Below are 17,807 nucleotides of genomic sequence, written 5' to 3'. Positions count from 1 at the left end.
CTGTCCTGTATTACCCTTTGTAAAAACACTTGAAGGTCTTTAAATGTGTGCGGTACGTGTTCCATTTTACTTTGAAACCACAGCCTACATCGTTTGTTTTTTGATTTACAGCACCCTCAGTGTTTAGTTCTTTGTGTGTGCTGCCATCTTGTGGTAAAAAATACAAATGACAGGTTAAAGTGCTACTGCGGCTACTTAAAGTTAAAATCCATAATTCAAATTCTGTTTTGATGCGATTTATGTTCTGCATTTTCAACAACAGCCTTTTAATTTTGCTGTATCTGAGCTTCGTGTTGCCAAATCTTTGATCTTATTGATTATATCTTTAGCCTCTTGGAAGCTTGAATGGCGGTTGTTGCCAGTGTTATTTGTCACTGACAACAACAGAAGTCTTCAGCTTTCATTAAAATCATCAATTATTTCATTTCTATATAATAATCTACTTTTATTCTTGCTCTTTATGCTCAGCATTTACCAAACACTCATGCTGTAGTCACTGAGTTTACGTTAAAACAATTTGCAATTTGTTCATGCTTAGATCAATGTATGACTCTTTTAGTTCAAAAATCTTTATCTGAAATTATATGAACTCTGCATTTAGCCTTGTTTTTTTTCTTTTAAACCTAAATTTAAAATCAGTCTGTGAAGCTACCTCCTATTTTTCAAAAACACCCATTTGCTGCCTCTGTGCATGGCACATTTGAACGGGATTCTTCAGAAACTTATTGGGGAAATTTTAAAAAATTAATTGAAAAATATTTTCATTTCTAATCTAGGATATCTCCCTTTTGTATGCTGACACTTTTGTAATGTTAGCTTTTTCTCATTCCCTAATCGTCTGTTGAAAGAGATATTTTTCTAATCCAAAATCCAGTTTATGGGGAGCACTGCTTAGCACTATCCTGCTTCTGTTACCTATATCCAAATACACAAATGAACCACAACGACTACTGTGCGACTGACATTTGGTAGACTTCCTTCAGCAACGAATTCAACTTTGTTTAACTGACAAAGCAAACCTAATGATAAAATTTCTAGTTGTGCCACAGGATGAATAAATCTCGCTGTTTCTATCATCTAGGCTGCTGTTTGTAAATAAAACTTTGTGAGACTTTTTCAACCTGTGACCTGCCTAAATTGTGGGATGACTGGATGAGCAGGTTATGTGTGCTGAGGCTCTTCAGCCAATAATGTCCTCCCTCCTTCTTTATAACCACCCCCCTCCTCATCCCAGGTCAGAAGAAACAATCGTGGAAAGACATGTACGAATGCTTAATCTGTGTTTATTTTTCTTTTTTTCCATTCTGTTGTTTCTCAATGTGATGTGGTTGTTTTGAAGTGAGCAACTGTATGATATCGAAATAAACAATTTTTCCTTTCTCTTTTAATCCAACCTAAATCTTACTTAAATCTTACGTCTGACATTTTTGCTTGGGAATTCTTTTAGATCTTTTTAATTGCATGTTTTTTAGACCCCTCCTACATTCACTGCTCTCTATCGAATTTATCCTTGAATCAGTTATGGACTGTCAGGAACTGCAAGTAGAGGATCCAGGTGCAGACACAAGACGGCAGAGGTTAAATCAAAAACACACCGTTAATTAAGACCTTTGGTTAAGACCAAATCTAAAGTAGTGATTCAACTGATTCTTAAAATAGGTAGGGAAAAAAAACAGACACTATGACAAAGACTAAGGAGCAGGGTAGGGCTATTTATACACATGGGGTTAATCAACGACTGTGAAAGCAGAAAGGCAAGGAGACATAGCTGAATTCAACTGAGAAAATCAGACAACAAGAGAGACATAAAGACAGTCACAAGACACATATACACACAGTTTAGGAGTAAGATTTTTCCCTGGTTCCCAGAGAAGACTGATTCATAAAATAATTATTTTTTTAAGCTTTACTTTAACTTCACTTTCATGTAAAATTGGGAAGCTAATGGGCTTAACAGAATTTTTTAATTATTTTACAATTTACAGGCTGGGTAAACTCCATTCAATTTATTTTTTAACAAATGTCACAGTTTATTTCATCAAAACAGTTTCCTTTTATCTTTAACAATGTCCACATTATTATTACATTACACCAGGGATGTCAAATTCACTTTACACCGTGAGCCCAGTTTGATCTGAACTGGGCCAGAGGAGTGGCATTCTCATAAGAAACAAATTAACAACTTCCACAGAACATCTCTATCTATGTGATAAAGACATGGTGTTGTAGAAACAAAAAGAAATCTCAGTACAACTCTTGGGACTTGAATAGTAATAAAGAAATGTGTCAAATTAAGGAAAATCTTCAGGCAGCTGACTCATAATCCTGTAATTATAAAACACAAGGCTTTTGTTAATTTTCATGTCCTTTTATTTGTTATTGTGTATCCTCAAAATTTCTACAGTAGAGTATGAAAAAAAAAACCCCCAGGAACTTTTCTGTCATTTATTTTTTTGTAGCATGAATGGCCCATGGGAGAGGTCTTTATTAGTAAAGATGAAGCTATAAAACCTATGAAAATACAGATAAAAGTGCAAAATTATAACCTTCATGTTTTCCAAAGCTGTCCAATAGGGGTGTATTAAAGTCATTGCCAGGCCGATTTTTGGGTCCTGGGCCTTATTTTCTATTATTATTTTATTTTATGATGTTATATTATATTTTACTAAAAGAGTTAGGTCATTATTATCCACATTGCCTTCATTTCGATATAAGAGCTACTAAAACAAACAGTACAAGAAAGAAGAACTAAATCTAAAAATTTATTTTAAATAATATAATTTTTTTGCGGTATATAGTCTTCATGCAACACCTTCTTAAAGTATGTGCCAAATATTTCTTTCAGTCATTCCTTCATTCATTTGCACTCCAGTTCTTTCATTTGTTGGCATTCCCCACCCCTTAAGCAAAGGGCAGAAAACAATAATGAGCCAGAGCTAAAAATAACTAGACCATTCATTATTTACACGTTGGCTTACTTGAGCTTTAAACTAATGGAGTTAAAGACCAATAAGTAAGTAAATACATAAATCAATACTTCCTTATAATTTTCTCTGGCTGTTTCAAACCCATTTTGCTTGCTCATTTGTTGTTGGTGGTTGAAATATTTTGTATCCCATGTATTGTAATGAGTTAGGCTCGCATTACCAAATACTGTTTCAATGTTCCAACTAGACCTCATCTTTTGTTCCAGCAATACTACATTAGCAAGTGGAGATAATTATAACTAACATTGATTTTATAAAGAGGTTTCAAAAAATACATCAAATTCGTCTTAAATAAAAGACCAAAAGGGGCAGTGTAGGTCCAGATAGATAACCTAAAACTTTATATGACAGTCCAACTACATTGTATACCAATATTTTTTTTTTAAACGGCAAAACAGCATTATTAATCTCATCTAAACCGTAAAAGAGGAACAATGTAAATACTTAATTTTGTATTGTGAGTTTCGATTGTATATTTCATATGCTGCATGTGTACGTGTTGGCGTAAATAAGTACCACTTTCGATTTCGAACGAAACCGGAAATACGTTACGGGTTATTTTCTGGCATCCTTTGACGGAGTCTGCTCTGGTCACTTGATTAGTTTCGGAGTTGTTGATTCAACTTTAATCCAAATTTGCACACCAGTCTAAATACAATTTTTAGATAAAGATTAGCACGAATGCATGTGTAAGAGTTATTCAAGGAGGATAAAGATTTTTACCGACCAAATGGTAAGTTTGTTTTGGTCTGAAAATTAGTTTTCTGCCCATTTAAACCTTTCAGTGTTACAGATGAGCGAAGTGCCCATACGATGGCACTCAAGAGTCTATTTAAATCTCACACAACTGACAAGTGACATTTCAGCGTATAATATTGTCAGATTAGTCGCAAGCTCGACCGATTGTGGAATAATCATGCCAACTGGTAGTCCGTTATAAAATATAGTAGTCACACTCATTAAAGTCTATGCCAAAAAGTGTTCCACTAATATTATTCCTTATGGTTATAGACTGGATACAGAGACATACAAGATCAATAAAAAGTGTAATGCAGTGTTTCAGTAACAAGACGATCTGGATTTTGCACATGGTCACTAAAAATCAAAAAGCCAAAACCACGGGCAAGAGCAGTACTAATAAAAAAAAACATGCCTCTTTATATGATAGCTTGGTCGTGTATTGAAAATGCCAAATGACGGGAAAAAGAAAAACACACACACGAATACAAAAACCTAGGGTGAAACTTCAGCGTGTGGCAGGTGGCAGGGAGAGAGTTGCGATGGTGATCACGTGACACCCGGCGGGTGAGCGATTCATCTTGTTGTGATACTTCTTCTTTGGAAGGTCAGCCCGGAAGACTTCGTAAAGCGATGATGCTACTGTAAATCAAGTAAGTTCAATACCTTGAGTTTTCTTTATGAAATACTTAAAGAAGGATTTCTGCCCAGTTTCGCAGTGTTGCTTAGCGTGACCGTTTTGTTACGTTTGAGGAGTGTATTTGTTTCTCCGTAAGTGAGACCAACTTGTTATCGAAGCGAACAGTGTAAGCTAAGCGGCAGCTAACAAAATTGGCTATTGGTTATCTCTTAATTATTCAGTCCGTGCTTTTCTAGAAGAAAGACTTGAGTCTAGCTATTGTTCCCTGACATTATTGCCTTCGTGTCTTGTGTTTGACAGTTTGACAGCGTTGAGTTAGCTTGCTAACAGGAATTAGCTCCCGGTGTTCCAGATCAACTGGCGTTTAGATCAACTGGCGTTGGTCGAACAGATGTGTGTCAGTCTTGCGTTTCAGGAGCTCCTACCGACAAACCAGCAAAAAAACGCCAAATGTGTCATCTGTGACACTTGTGAGGTTGTCTCAAACACACTCCGTCAGTCTTGATGCTGTTGAACAACAAAATGTTTAAAAATGTGGCGAGTTTACCTGGTGATATCCTCATGCGCGACGCGATCGCGAAAACAGCAAACAAGTAACACCACGCCGTTGTTGTTCACAGGACAGCAAGAGTAAACGATCGGGAGACCCTTGTCGTCGTTATCGTTCCACTCGCACGGTTTATTTCACCGAATTCAGCGTTTTTGCTCCACAACTAAAGCGAGCAGTTTGCTCTGTGCACCAACATGGAGTCGAGTCAACCAGCGCCACCTCTGGCCAAGTGCCACAGCCTACAGCCAGATCAACTGGTGACACACATCTGCAGCACGTTTGAATTCGTGTCATGCACATTTGTACCTTTCAATTGTGTCTGTTTGTGCGTCATGCAAATAAACCTTTGAAATGATATCATGTATTTATTATCAGCCTACATTTGTACAAAATGCCAAATGACATACACATAAGAATCACCATCCTGATATCAATACTTTTGCCCATACGAAAAATGTCGTGAACACACTAATATTTCACCAGTGTTGTAACATCACATGTCGTTAGCGTAGTCTGTCTGTGTCTTCCCTCTGCAAACAAACATGTTAGAGTTGGTTGTGATATACAGTCTGCATAAGTGTGGTCAATCTAATAAACATTTATAAGGAGATGGCAGTTACTGTGAATGTACAGCAGTTACACAGTGATTAGTAATAAACAGTCAGACAATGACCCTGACAATCTCATTCAATCTTGCAGATTGCACCTTCTGTGGAAAGTGGTACCACACGGTGTGTGTGGACTTCCCCTGTGCAGAAGGCGACTACAAATGTTGTGGGTGCTAAATAAACAGAAACAAATGATCCCTGTTGTCTTTGCTTACTGATTGTTTGTAGTGTTGACAATCCACATTGCTGGCATTGCATGTTTCAACATATTTGTGGGTAGATTTAGATGCACCACGTGTGAGTGCAGCCACTCAGCCTTTACTCAATGTGATCATAGCAGCAGGTGCAGATGTGTGTCACAAGTTAATCTAGTGGTAGGCTATGGTACTTGGCCACAGGTGGCAGCAGTGGACTGACCTGCATTGGGGACTGGTCCAGCTGCTATGTGGTAGTCAGTAGATGGGCTCCACATTGGGGATTATATGCAAGTTTTGGGGACTGTTTATTGCTGATCACTGTGTGACTGCTGTACATTCAGCGTAGCTGCCATCCCCTTACGGATCGTTATGGGATTGACCACACTTATGCAGACTGTATATCACATCCAACTCTGAAATGTGCGTTTGCAGAGGGGGGACACAGGCAGACTATGCTGGCGACATGTGAGTTACAACACTGGTGAAATATTGGTGTGTCATATATTTGTTCACGACATTTTTCGTATGGGCAAAAGTATTGATATCAGGATGGTGATTCTTATGTGTATGTCATTTGGCATTTTGTACAAATGTAGGCTGATAATAAATACATGATATCATTTCAAAGGTTTATTTGCATGACGCACAAACAGACACAATTGAAAGGTACAAATGTGCATGACACGAATTCAAACGTGCTGCAGATGTGTGTCACCAGTTGATCTGGCTGTAGGCTGTGGCACTTGGCCAGAGGTGGCGCTGGTTGACTCGACTCCATGTTGGTGCACAGAGCAAACTGCTCGCTTTAGTTGTGGAGCAAAAACGCTGAATTCGGTGAAATAAACCGTGCGAGTGGAACGATAACGACGACAAGGGTCTCCCGATCGTTTACTCTTGCTGTCCTGTGAACAACAACGGCGTGGTGTTACTTGTTTGCTGTTTTCGCGATCGCGTCGCGCATGAGGATATCACCAGGTAAACTCGCCACATTTTTAAACATTTTGTTGTTCAACAGCATCAAGACTGACGGAGTGTGTTTGAGACAACCTCACAAGTGTCACAGATGACACATTTGGCGTTTTTTTGCTGGTTTGTCGGTAGGAGCTCCTGAAACGCAAGACTGACACACATCTGTTCGACCAACGCCAGTTGATCTAAACGCCAGTTGATCTGGAACACCGGACCTTCAGGCTGTTTTGTTTTTGGCACAAGTGAACAGGCTAGGGGAGTCACGGGATCTTAACCTGACTTTAAACTCCGTTTTAGCGGTTTGTTAACTTAATTGATGTTCTTTCGGTTAATAGATAAGACATGCTTGATCACATCTACCTGTCAACGTGTACCGATGTTACGGAGTTTGTCCAGAGGTGATTGAAACTCACCTCCGGCTCAATAATGGCTCAGTGGTGTAATAAAACCCGCTGTCTTCCTGCTTCGTGGGAATTGTTCTCCCAGACTCTGATGTCACACCAGAGATGTCCCTCAGCTAATGATTCGTGACTACAGACTTGCTTTCAAGAAGTCACGTCACATGCTTTACGCAGTATTAACGTTGGAGTCGTTCATTTTAAAAAGCTTTTGGCGGAAGATCAGATATAACACTCATCGTTTAACACAAACACACAGGCTGTTTGTTCTTGTAAAATAAGGCAAAACTAGCAACGCTTGCTGTTTGTCTTCACCATAGGGAGGTGAAAGGAGATCACGAGACTCCACTGAAGGCTAGTTATCGTCTGCTGTTTTCACCAAAAAAAAACCCAAACAAAAACAACCCCAAAAACACAGTAGGTGGAGGTGGAAGAGTTAAAAATTTTAATATTTTATTGTTGGGAGTGACCAGAATGGACAAGATGAGAAATGAGTTCAGGTGGAGCGGTTTGGAGGCAAAGTAAGAGAGGCAAGGCTGAGAGGATTTGGACATGTGCAGAGGAGGGATAGTGGATATACTGAACTAAGGATGTTGAATATGGAGCTGGCAGACTAGAAGAGAAGAGCAAAACCACAAAGAAGATTTATGGTTGTAGTGAAAGAGGATATGTAGAGGGCAACCGCGACAGAGGAGGTGAGATGGAGGCAGATGATCTGCTTTGATGACCAATAGGGAGCAGCCGGAAGAAGAAGAAGAAGAAGAAGCAGCGCTAAACATGACAACCACACACTTATGTCTGTTTTGCTGCAGGTGGATTTTCCTGTGTCACAGCAGGAATGCATGGTGGAGCCTATGGGGAGCTCGGGGGCAGCCTCCCCGCCATCGCCTCCCTGAATGCTTCCTACTCTACATCGATGTCCATCCCATCCCCGTACCTGTTGACACCACCTGTAGAGCGCAAGAAGATCTCTGACGTGCGGCGCACTTTCTGTCTCTTTGTGACCTTCGACCTTCTCTTCATCACCCTTCTCTGGATTATTGAGCTTAACGTGAGTGTGTGCTTTCACTGTTCTTGTTGCTGTTGCAGAACTAATGGTTAATTCTTGGTTTGATGTGATCTCTGCCCTCTTCTTCTGCAGATCTCAAGCTCACTTTGGGAGAGTTTAGAGAACGAGGTCGTCCATTATAACTTCAAGTCATCCTTCTTTGACATTACTGTAAGTGGGTCAATCCAAATTTGTGTTTATTTGCATTCAGTGTTGAAATGATGGGTCATTTATTACCACGTTATTCTAATCATGCTTTGATCACAATGAGCAGTTACTTATGTGTAACCTGCTCTTGTAATTCCTCCTTTTGGGTTGGCAGATTGCATCATTATAGACACACAAGGGGAAATCATTTGCAACGTCAACATGTAATTAAAATGAAAGGTCATTTTCTTTTTCTGCTTCTTCTTCCTTGTCTCAGCTCCTTGCCTTGTTTCGTTTCCTGTGTCTTCAAGTGGCCTATGCTGGTTTTCGGTTGAGGCATTGGTGGGTTATTGCGGTAAGTCATCTCAGTTACAGTTAAACACACACTGAATAGTTAATGTAAAGTCTTATATGTTATTTGCCAGACATGAGCTATTTAACATTTTTTTTTAAACTCTTCAGATCACCACTCTGGTAACAACCATCTTCCTCGTTGTCAAAGTTATCATATCGAATGTGAGTGTCCTCTCTTTGCTACTCTAACACTTTCAGAGCCTGTATTTGTCTATGTGAACGGTTTGCAAGCATATCAGTTTAAACCACTTCCACTTTTTCACTTCTGCATTCAAAGGCAGTTATTCACAGTCTGAGCTGATAAGACTTTATGTGATTTCTTTTTTTGGAGTGGTTCAAAATTAGTTTATGTAGCTTTGTAAACTTTTCACATTTGACATTAGGGAAGTGAACCAACATCAAATGCAGCACACTCATCTGTTTTAGAAGCCGAAGTAGTAAAAATAGTCTTTGATTTCTATTTTGAAGAAGCAAAATGCTTTTGGCTATGTTCTGCCCATCACCTCGTTTGTGGTCGCCTGGTTGGAGACCTGGTTCCTTGACTTCAAAGTTCTCCCTCAGGAGACTGATGATGAAAGAGGTAGGATAACAGTGCCCGATAAGTTCAAATGCTGCTTACACAAAGCTGTCTGATTCTTAACTTCTTTTCTTTTGTTACCTCAGCATACGTAGCAGCAGTGAATGCAGCTTGTGAACGAGCCCCTATTTACTCTCACGCTGTCTCAGATGGACAGTTCTACTCTCCACCTGAATCTGTCGCAGGTGAATGTTTGTGCAAGTGGTTTCTTAGTTAGGGTTTTTTATTATCTCTATTATGATTGTACATTTCATATTTAACCCAAAAATTGAGTTATGGTCTTGAACTTGTGTCTGCAGACTCTGACGAGGAGCCTGATGAGGAGGGTCCTGGGCGTAGAGCTATCACTGCTCAGGTAGCTTTTGTTATACTCTTTATAATCAGCCCCACTGACTCCTGTTCTGATGATGATTTTCTGCTTCGTTTCTCACTCCTCTCACTCTTATTCCAGGAGAAGGAGTATGTGAGACAGGGTTATGAGGCAATGTCTGTGGTGGAACAGATCCTAGCCCAGGAGGAAAACTGGAAATTTGAAAAACACAATGTGAGTACATGACTCCAGGATGTATCCACTGAATGAATAGCTTTCCTGTCTTGTTCACGTTTGAATGCACAGTTAAGACGTTTGCTTACATAACTAAAAGATCATATCACTGACGCAGATTTCATTGCTTCCTCGTGCATTCTTTTTATGACAGACAGAGTGTTCAGGGTGCCTTTGTTTTAACACAAACATATCTCATAGAAAACTTGTAATCAATACTATTGTCTTCACTGTGACACCTAATTACTTTTTTGGTTTTAAAGATTCAATTGCCTATCAAAGTGTCCCTTATAGTTCTTGCGATCAGCAATAGAGATGGTACTTTAATGGCCTCATTTCTATTTTAGGCAGCTGATAAGCAACAATGAACTGTGAATCACAGATATAACCGACAGAGATACTGAAAGATACTGATCCTGCAGTTTCCTACACACGCCAGGTTACAAAAAATGACTAAAGCACAGGAGCCAGCCATCTCAAGCAGCAGTTTAATTGTTTCTTTCTTTTTTTTTTTTATTTCTTCTCTTCTTTATATTTGAGAAGTGATGCACAAAAGCACTGATTTCATAAAATAGGCAATACCTTTTGTCAGATTTAGCTACTACAGTACTGTGGGAACGTCTTGAACCATCCCTTGTGTCTTTATATTTTGCAGTCGATGAGTAAAACTTTCTTGTAAAAGGCAAAAGAAGAAGTGGCAACCCTAAAACAAAGTGTTTACATCATATGATCAACATGTGAAAGTCATGTTCTTAAGAAACAGGAAAAAATCCAACAAAGACCTGACTCATGACCTCAGAGATGCAGCTTGCTTTTCAATTGATCACTAAAGTTTCATCCAAAACTGTCTCAGTCAAAGGGTGGCTGTCAGGAAGCCATTTTTAATGAAGGAGCACAGAGAGAAAATGCCGAGGTATGACATATTACATAAGAACTAGACTGAACATCAGTGGCAACAAGTCCCATGGAGTGATGAATCCAAATTTGAAAATTTTTATTCAAATAGTCGTCAATACAGTGGGGCAAAAAAGTATTTAGTCAGCCACCGATTGTGCAAGTTCCCCCACTTAAAATGATGACAGAGGTCAGTAATTTGCATCAGAGGTACACTTCAACTGTGAGAGACAGAATGTGAAAAAAAAATCCATGAATTCACATGGTAGGATTTGTAAAGAATTTATTCGTAAATCAGGGTGGAAAATAAGTATTTGGTCAATAACAAAAATACAACTCAATACTTTGTAACATAACCTTTGTTGGCAATAACAGAGGTCAAATGTTTACTATAGGTCTTTACCAGGTTTGCACACACAGTAGCTGGTATTTTGGCCCATTCCTCCATGCAGATCTTCTCGAGAGCAGTAATGTTTTGGGGCTGTCGCCGAGCAACACGGACTTTCAACTCCCGCCACAGATTTTCTATGGGGTTGAGGTCTGGAGACTGGCTAGGCCACTTCAGGGCTTTCAAATGCTTCTTACGGAGCCACTCCTTTGTTGCCCGGGCGGTGTGTTTTGGATCATTGTCATGTTGGAAGACCCAGCCTCGTTTCATCTTCAAAGTTCTCACTGATGGAAGGAGGTTCTGGCTCAAAATCTCACGATACATGGCCCCATTCATTCTGTCCTTAACACGGATCAGTCGTCCTGTCCCCTTGGCAGAAAAACAGCCCCATAGCATGATGTTTCCACCCCCATGCTTCACAGTAGGTATGGTGTTCTTGGGATGCAACTCGGTATTCTTCTTCCTCCAAACACGACGAGTTGAGTTTATACCAAAAAGTTCTACTTTGGTTTCATCTGACCACATGACATTCTCCCAGTCCTCTGCTGTATCATCCATGTGCTCTCTGGCAAACTTCAGACGGGCCTGGACATGCACTGGCTTCAGCAGCGGAACACGTCTGGCACTGCGGGATTTGATTCCCTGCCGTTGTAGTGTGTTACTGATGGTGACCTTTGTTACTTTGGTCCCAGCTCTCTGCAGGTCATTCACCAGGTCCCCCCGTGTGGTTCTGGGATCTTTGCTCACCGTTCTCATGATCATTTTGACCCCACGGGATGAGATCTTGCGTGGAGCCCCAGATCGAGGGAGATTATCAGTGGTCTTGTATGTCTTCCATTTTCTGATGATTGCTCCCACAGTTGATTTTTTCACACCAAGCTGCTTGCCTATTGTAGATTCACTCTTCCCAGTCTGGTGCAGGTCTACAATACTTTTCCTGGTGTCCTTCGAAAGCTCTTTGGTCTTGGCCATGGCGGAGTTTGGAGTCTGACTGTTTGAGGCTGTGGACAGGTGTCTTTTATACAGATGATGAGTTCAAACAGGTGCCATTCATACAGGTAACGAGTGGGGGACAGAAAAGCTTCTTAGAGAAGACGTTACAGGTCTGTGAGAGCCAGAGATTTTCCTTGTTTGAGGTGACCAAATACTTATTTTCCACCCTGATTTACGAATAAATTCTTTACAAATCCTACCATGTGAATTCATGGATTTTTTTTTCACATTCTGTCTCTCACAGTTGAAGTGTACCTCTGATGCAAATTACTGACCTCTGTCATCATTTTAAGTGGGGGAACTTGCACAATCGGTGGCTGACTAAATACTTTTTTGCCCCACTGTATGTACAGAGGAAGTCGGGAGAGAGGTAGAAAAGGGAGTGTCTACAGCCATCTGTGAAACATAGTGAGTTCTCTGTCATTTCAGCCAGTGGTCTCAGGGATCTTGTTAAAATTATGAACCTAGAAGAGTGCCATCAGATTTCGATTTGACATGAAATACAAGCTAAAAGGCATCTGATTGACAAAGGCTTCTTTTTCCAGCATGATAATGATAAAAAACCCACACTGCCAGTTTGGTAAAAGCATCTGGTTTCACTAAATCGCTGCACCCATTTCAAATTTTCCTTGCTAAATATACAGAAATGAGAGGTGGCTCGAGACTTTTGCTCAGAACTGTAGCTAATTTTCACCCTGAGCAGGTATACACACTATATTAAAAGCTGTTTTTTGAGGGGAAAATAAAGGCCCCACAATCAAATCCCTTTAAACTCTCATAGAACCACTATTAAGGTAAGAATGTAATCAAACAGGTATGTTGGCACCACAACACCCAACTGAAACCTAATTTTAGCAATGCAGCATTTTTCTCTGTAGGAGGTGTATTTCTGTATCAGCTCTTTTAATTACAATGAAAACTACATTACCTGTCTTACTAGTAGTTTATTATTCCTGCGTTATTAATTCATATCTGTTTTTACTCAAATGAAAGTGAGTCAGTAATACTGTCTTTTTTTCACCTCCCATGACAGGAAATGGGCGACTCAGTTTACACTCTGGAAGTTCCTTTCCATGGAAAGACTTTCATCCTCAAGGTGCAACAGTCTTCTAGTGTATTCAGTATCTCACCAAACATGCCCTGCTACATCATGTTTAGATAGGCTGCATTTGTTAATAGGGTGAATTCAGATATGTTTTCAAGCCTCCCTGGTCTTTTTACATATACAACTCATATCGCCTTGGACTCTATTATTATAGATATCAGCGTAAAGAGCAGAACAGGCTCTGAATCCGTCAGCTGTCACACTTCTTCCTAACACTCTGCTACAAATGGATCAAGTTCTCTTGCAGCTGATGGGCCTGTATTTGCACAGTTTCTGCTGCTGAAATAATCAATAATTGCATGCTAAATCCAATTCGATACAACAGAGACTCGGTGCCTTGCACAGAAAAAGCTGATTCATGTGTGTACAACTTCCCATTAAGGAATTCAGAGGAAGTTTGCTCTTTATTGGAGACCTCATAACTGAAGGGACTTTGTTTTCCAAGGTTTACAACTGTGCATTTATTATTGCAGCAGTCTCAAATTTATTTTTTCTTTGACACACTACTCTTGTGTTTCAGTGTGATGTTTATCTGGCAGACTTATTTCAATCTTGCTTTTCCTTCCAAGCTAGATAGGCACATTAAAACGCCATATACGTATGAACAAAATGGAAAGCAAAATGAATGATGTAAGGCCAGGATTAAAGTGTCTTGTAGATGTGTCGATTGATAGCTGCAGACACTAAAGAAAAGTTGCTGCAACAGTTCTTATTATATATTATATATAGAGGGTATGTAGACTTCCACATAGAACCTCTTGAATAGTTTTCGATGACAAAATTTGCATCGCTGGCATGGAACAACCGTCACTGAAACAAAACGCTCTTTGTAGAAGTAAATATTACATAATAGGGATTTCCAACAAGACAATGGTCATAAACAGACACAAGATCCTGTTTTGAAAGTAGTCAGACAGGCCATTACAGATTAGTGAAGTAAGGCCTGTTCTGACCTTTGCTTCGGAGGGAAAAAGTGCACCATACAGAAAAGAGAGCTTTAGATATTTTCATATCATCTGCAACAGAAAGTAAATGGTAAATGGCCTGTATTTGTATAGCGCTTTACTTAGTCCCTAAGGACCCCAAAGAAAGGGGTAGAAAATAGCCCAAAGTACATGCAGACAGCAATTATAGTGTCATGTCTTATAGACATTTTTTTCTTGTAACTGTAGGCTATGCTGGACATTAGTTTACAGCCTTGTTTTTTTCTCCTCTTCAGGCCCTCATGCAGTGTCCTGCTGAGCTTGTGTATCAGGAGGTGATCCTGCAGCCGGAGAAGATGGTTCAGTGGAACAAAACAGTTTCTGTCTGCCAGGTCAGAAGTCTTCCTGCTGTTTTTGCACATTTTTCACTGTAATCCTGTGGCGTGCTACAGCTTGATATCTCTTCCCGTCTTATACTCAGATCCTTCAGAGAGTTGACGACAACACTCTTGTCTCATATGATGTATCTGCTGGAGCAGCAGGGGGAGTTGTCTCCGCAAGGTACATCAGCACAACATCCTACCGACTTTTCTTTCTGTCATCTGTTCTTGCTGTCCCATCTGTATCGTTTCTTTTCTTCAGGTCTGAATAAAGTGTGTTTATTGGGTGATTGATTTTTCTTCCTTCAGGGACTTTGTTAATGTTCGCCGAGTGGAGCGCAAACGAGACTGTTACCTGTCTGCTGGCATAGCAACCAACCACGATGCCAAACCTCCAAGCAATCGCTATGTCAGGTCAGACCTTGCCTCTGGCCTTGTCACTGATCCAGTAAATTAGAACATTGTATCGGTTTGACAAAGGGCATCTGTGTTAGTTTAACTTGTATAACTTTGTCTTTTTTTGCTTTACTGCTGGTCTCAGAGGAGAAAATGGGCCCGGAGGTTTTGTGGTCCTCAAATCCAGCAGTAACCCATCCATCTGCACTTTCATCTGGGTCCTAAACACAGACTTAAAGGTGTGAAAACACATGGTGGAATTACTCTTGAATTTTCTTTATTTTTACAATATTCAAGATGTTCTTTCCCTTTGTACAATTAGAAAGAAGTTGTTTTCTAAATGATTTTTGTAGCAGGACACTGCAGCAGGTTGGGCCCCCTTTTGCCTTCCGAACTGCCTTAATTTTTCATGGCATAGATTCAACAAGGTGCATAAAACATTCCTCAGAGATTTGGGACCATTTTACATGATAGCGTCACATATAAAACCAGTCTGTGTTATAGTACGTTATCATGCTGAGAACAGCTGTCTGAAGATGGTTATACTGTGGTCAGTATTACTTAAGCAGTGACATTAAACCCACATTGTTACCCGAGCACCACCCTGGAATTTTTCTACCAATCGAATATTGTGGCAGAAGTCATGACTCATCAGACCAGGCAATGTTTTTCCAGTCTCATTATCTTGGTTTTTAGCCTTCCTTCCCACCAGATTAAAAAAAGTTCACTAGCTTCTGACATGAACAAGGCATTTTCACCCAGAGAATTGCCACTCACTGCACATTTCCTCTTTTTTGGACCACTCTAGAGATGATTATGTGGGAAAATCCCAGCAGATAAGCATTTTACTATGTCTACGTGCCTAAATGCACTGAAGTTCTGCCATGTGATTGATGGTTAGATATCTGTGTTAACGAGCAGTTGAACAGGTGTGTGTGTGTGTATAAATAGAAATTTTGCAGAAAAAGGCAAAATGTAACAGATATAGGTGAGATAAGGATCAAAAACAAAGGAATATGAAATGTAATACAAATATTAAAAAGCAATTTTTTTTGTTTCATCAGGGCCGTCTGCCACGCTACCTCATCCACCAGAGTCTGGCAGCCACAATGTTTGAGTTCATGTCCCATTTACGCCAACGAATTATCGACGTGCGGCCCTCTCATCGTTCCCACCACCACCATCACCACCACCACTCTCAAAACTAGAGAGAAGTTTTAAGTGGTCACTTGAAAGGTCACTAGCCAAAACTGGCCATCACGGCGTCCGCTGAATGCTCCCAAGCTGAAAGGATGCAATTATGTACCTGACAAGGTTGCAACTTTAAGCAAAGGAGATGTGAGACATTTCCCATGTTTCAGCCACACAAAGTGAGGAGTTATTCAGATATCAAAGACTAAACATTTTCTATCATTTTGGGGAAGTTTAAGTGTAATCACAAGCGGAAATTTTTGCATGGACCTGTAACCCGTTTGCTATGTTTCTCGCTATGTAATGAAAACTGTTTTCTGAGACTTTACAGAAACAAGACCTGGATAAAAAAGTGATTCCCAATGTTGGAATCTGTGTTACAGAATAGCTATAACAGTAGTATGACTGAAACAGCTGTCTCTCTGAGCCTTATCTTTCTGCACACATTGTTAGTCATTGATTTACTGCTTTTTCCTGTGTGTGTGTGTGTGTGTGTGTGTATTTTTTCACTGCACCGTCATGGATTTGTTTTTCTGAGGCACCTGCCTGCACTTCACAGCCATATTTCCACACAGTTTCTTCTACTTTACTACACTGTGATACATTACAGGGGGCTCTCTGCTATCTGGTCACCACTAGAGGGAGACACCACTGATCCACACAGTGAAGCGTTCTTGGTTTGACACCAGCTTCTGTGCCATAGTGCAACATTAAAGCAAACATTTAATTACTGTATGTTTTTTTTTTTTTTTTTAAATGCTGCTTTTGTTTTGCACTTTGGGATCAGCCAGGAGTTTAAACCAGGACCCGGGTCAGCAGGCTGTTAGACAGTTAGTACAAAAGATAATGTTCATAGGTTAGGATGCTGTATACTAATATATATATTTTTTGCCAATAACCTCAAGTGGCCTTGTGTTGAAGTAGCTCGACTTATTTGTCATGAAAGGTTATTACTATACTGCTATAATTAGATTAGGCCCCCTGTGGCCTGAGGCGTGGCACTGAATGAAGTTTTGTTAATGTTTTTAATCATGGAAAAAAAAAGAAGAAGACATCCCCTGCAGCTTAAGTTGTGTATCAGTGTTATGATGTACCTCAGAAGATCAATTTTTAGGATTACATCTGGAATCAAAAGAATTTAAAAGATGAAGTTGGTTGAAGTTATTGTGAAGTTGACCTGAAGAGGGTGCTGGTCTTCCCTGAACTTTTCTATATTGGTGTAACGGAAATAACACTTGGTGGTGTAACTGTGACACCCACACGACTGTGAGGCATTACTCTTCATAAGCTTGTGTATGTAGTCACGCTCAGAAATCATTAAGCCCTAATAAATCAAGACTCATTTACAATACTTACTGTACTGAAGGAATGTTGGAAGTGACAATAAATAATGATATCAATAATTTGGTGCCTTTTATCAGAGTAGTTTTACATGCCAGTCTTTTGTTTTACTTTTCCATTTATTTCCTGCTGTTATGTCTGTGCTTTCGTATCCTCCACAAAGATTATTTACATAAACCCTGCTTAGAATACTTAACTGTGTTTTTTATAATTTTAAATTGATTTGTTTATACAAACATTTTAATTTATGCTCATCACTACTGAACAAGATTTTTTACTGAGTCTTAAACAGTGTCTTACGTCTAATAAAATATATGAAAAGATGATCTAGCTCTGACTTCCTTCAACTCACATATTTAACCAGTATCTGTATTAACTTGTATAAATCTTGTGCTCTTATTTTTGAATATATTTTTTAACATAGGTAGATAGATACCCT

At 39.6% G+C, this 17,807-nt stretch overlaps 1 protein-coding gene across 2 annotated transcripts; it reads left to right on the top strand.

Moving 5' to 3' along the window:
* Positions 1-4,248: 4,248 nt before the first annotated feature.
* Positions 4,249-17,430, top strand: stard3 (StAR related lipid transfer domain containing 3). 2 transcript variants are annotated; one of them, XM_026164336.2, is made up of 15 exons: positions 4,249-4,378; positions 7,900-8,138; positions 8,229-8,306; positions 8,560-8,637; positions 8,745-8,798; positions 9,105-9,216; positions 9,300-9,398; positions 9,513-9,568; positions 9,665-9,757; positions 13,066-13,128; positions 14,357-14,452; positions 14,542-14,621; positions 14,750-14,854; positions 14,982-15,075; positions 15,901-17,430. In XM_026164336.2, the coding sequence occupies exons 2-15, from the start codon at positions 7,926-7,928 to the stop codon at positions 16,042-16,044; spliced, it is 1,365 nt and encodes a 454-aa protein (XP_026020121.1). In that variant the 5' UTR covers positions 4,249-4,378; positions 7,900-7,925; the 3' UTR covers positions 16,045-17,430. The 2 variants fall into 2 exon arrangements, with proteins under 2 accessions (XP_026020121.1, XP_080156293.1); XM_080300167.1 differs by lacking the exon at positions 4,249-4,378 and adding an exon at positions 7,661-7,782.
* The last annotated feature ends 377 nt before the right edge of the window (positions 17,431-17,807 follow it).

The sequence above is a fragment of the Astatotilapia calliptera genome, chromosome 4 (assembly GCF_964374335.1).
Source record: "Astatotilapia calliptera chromosome 4, fAstCal68.1, whole genome shotgun sequence".
Lineage (NCBI taxonomy): Eukaryota > Metazoa > Chordata > Actinopteri > Cichliformes > Cichlidae > Astatotilapia > Astatotilapia calliptera.
The sequence above is the reverse complement of the archived record's forward strand: the minus strand, read 5'-3'. Positions and strand labels throughout refer to the sequence as shown.

Excerpts from the sequence above, each read along its gene's own strand:
- stard3 (XM_026164336.2), top strand. The coding sequence starts at position 7,926 with ATGCATGGTGGAGCCTATGGGGAGCTCGGGGGCAGCCTCCCCGCCATC. Across the intron at positions 8,638-8,744 it reads GGCATTGGTGGGTTATTGCG|ATCACCACTCTGGTAACAAC; the intron begins GTAAGTCATCTC and ends TAAACTCTTCAG. Across the intron at positions 9,217-9,299 it reads GGAGACTGATGATGAAAGAG|CATACGTAGCAGCAGTGAAT; the intron begins GTAGGATAACAG and ends TTGTTACCTCAG.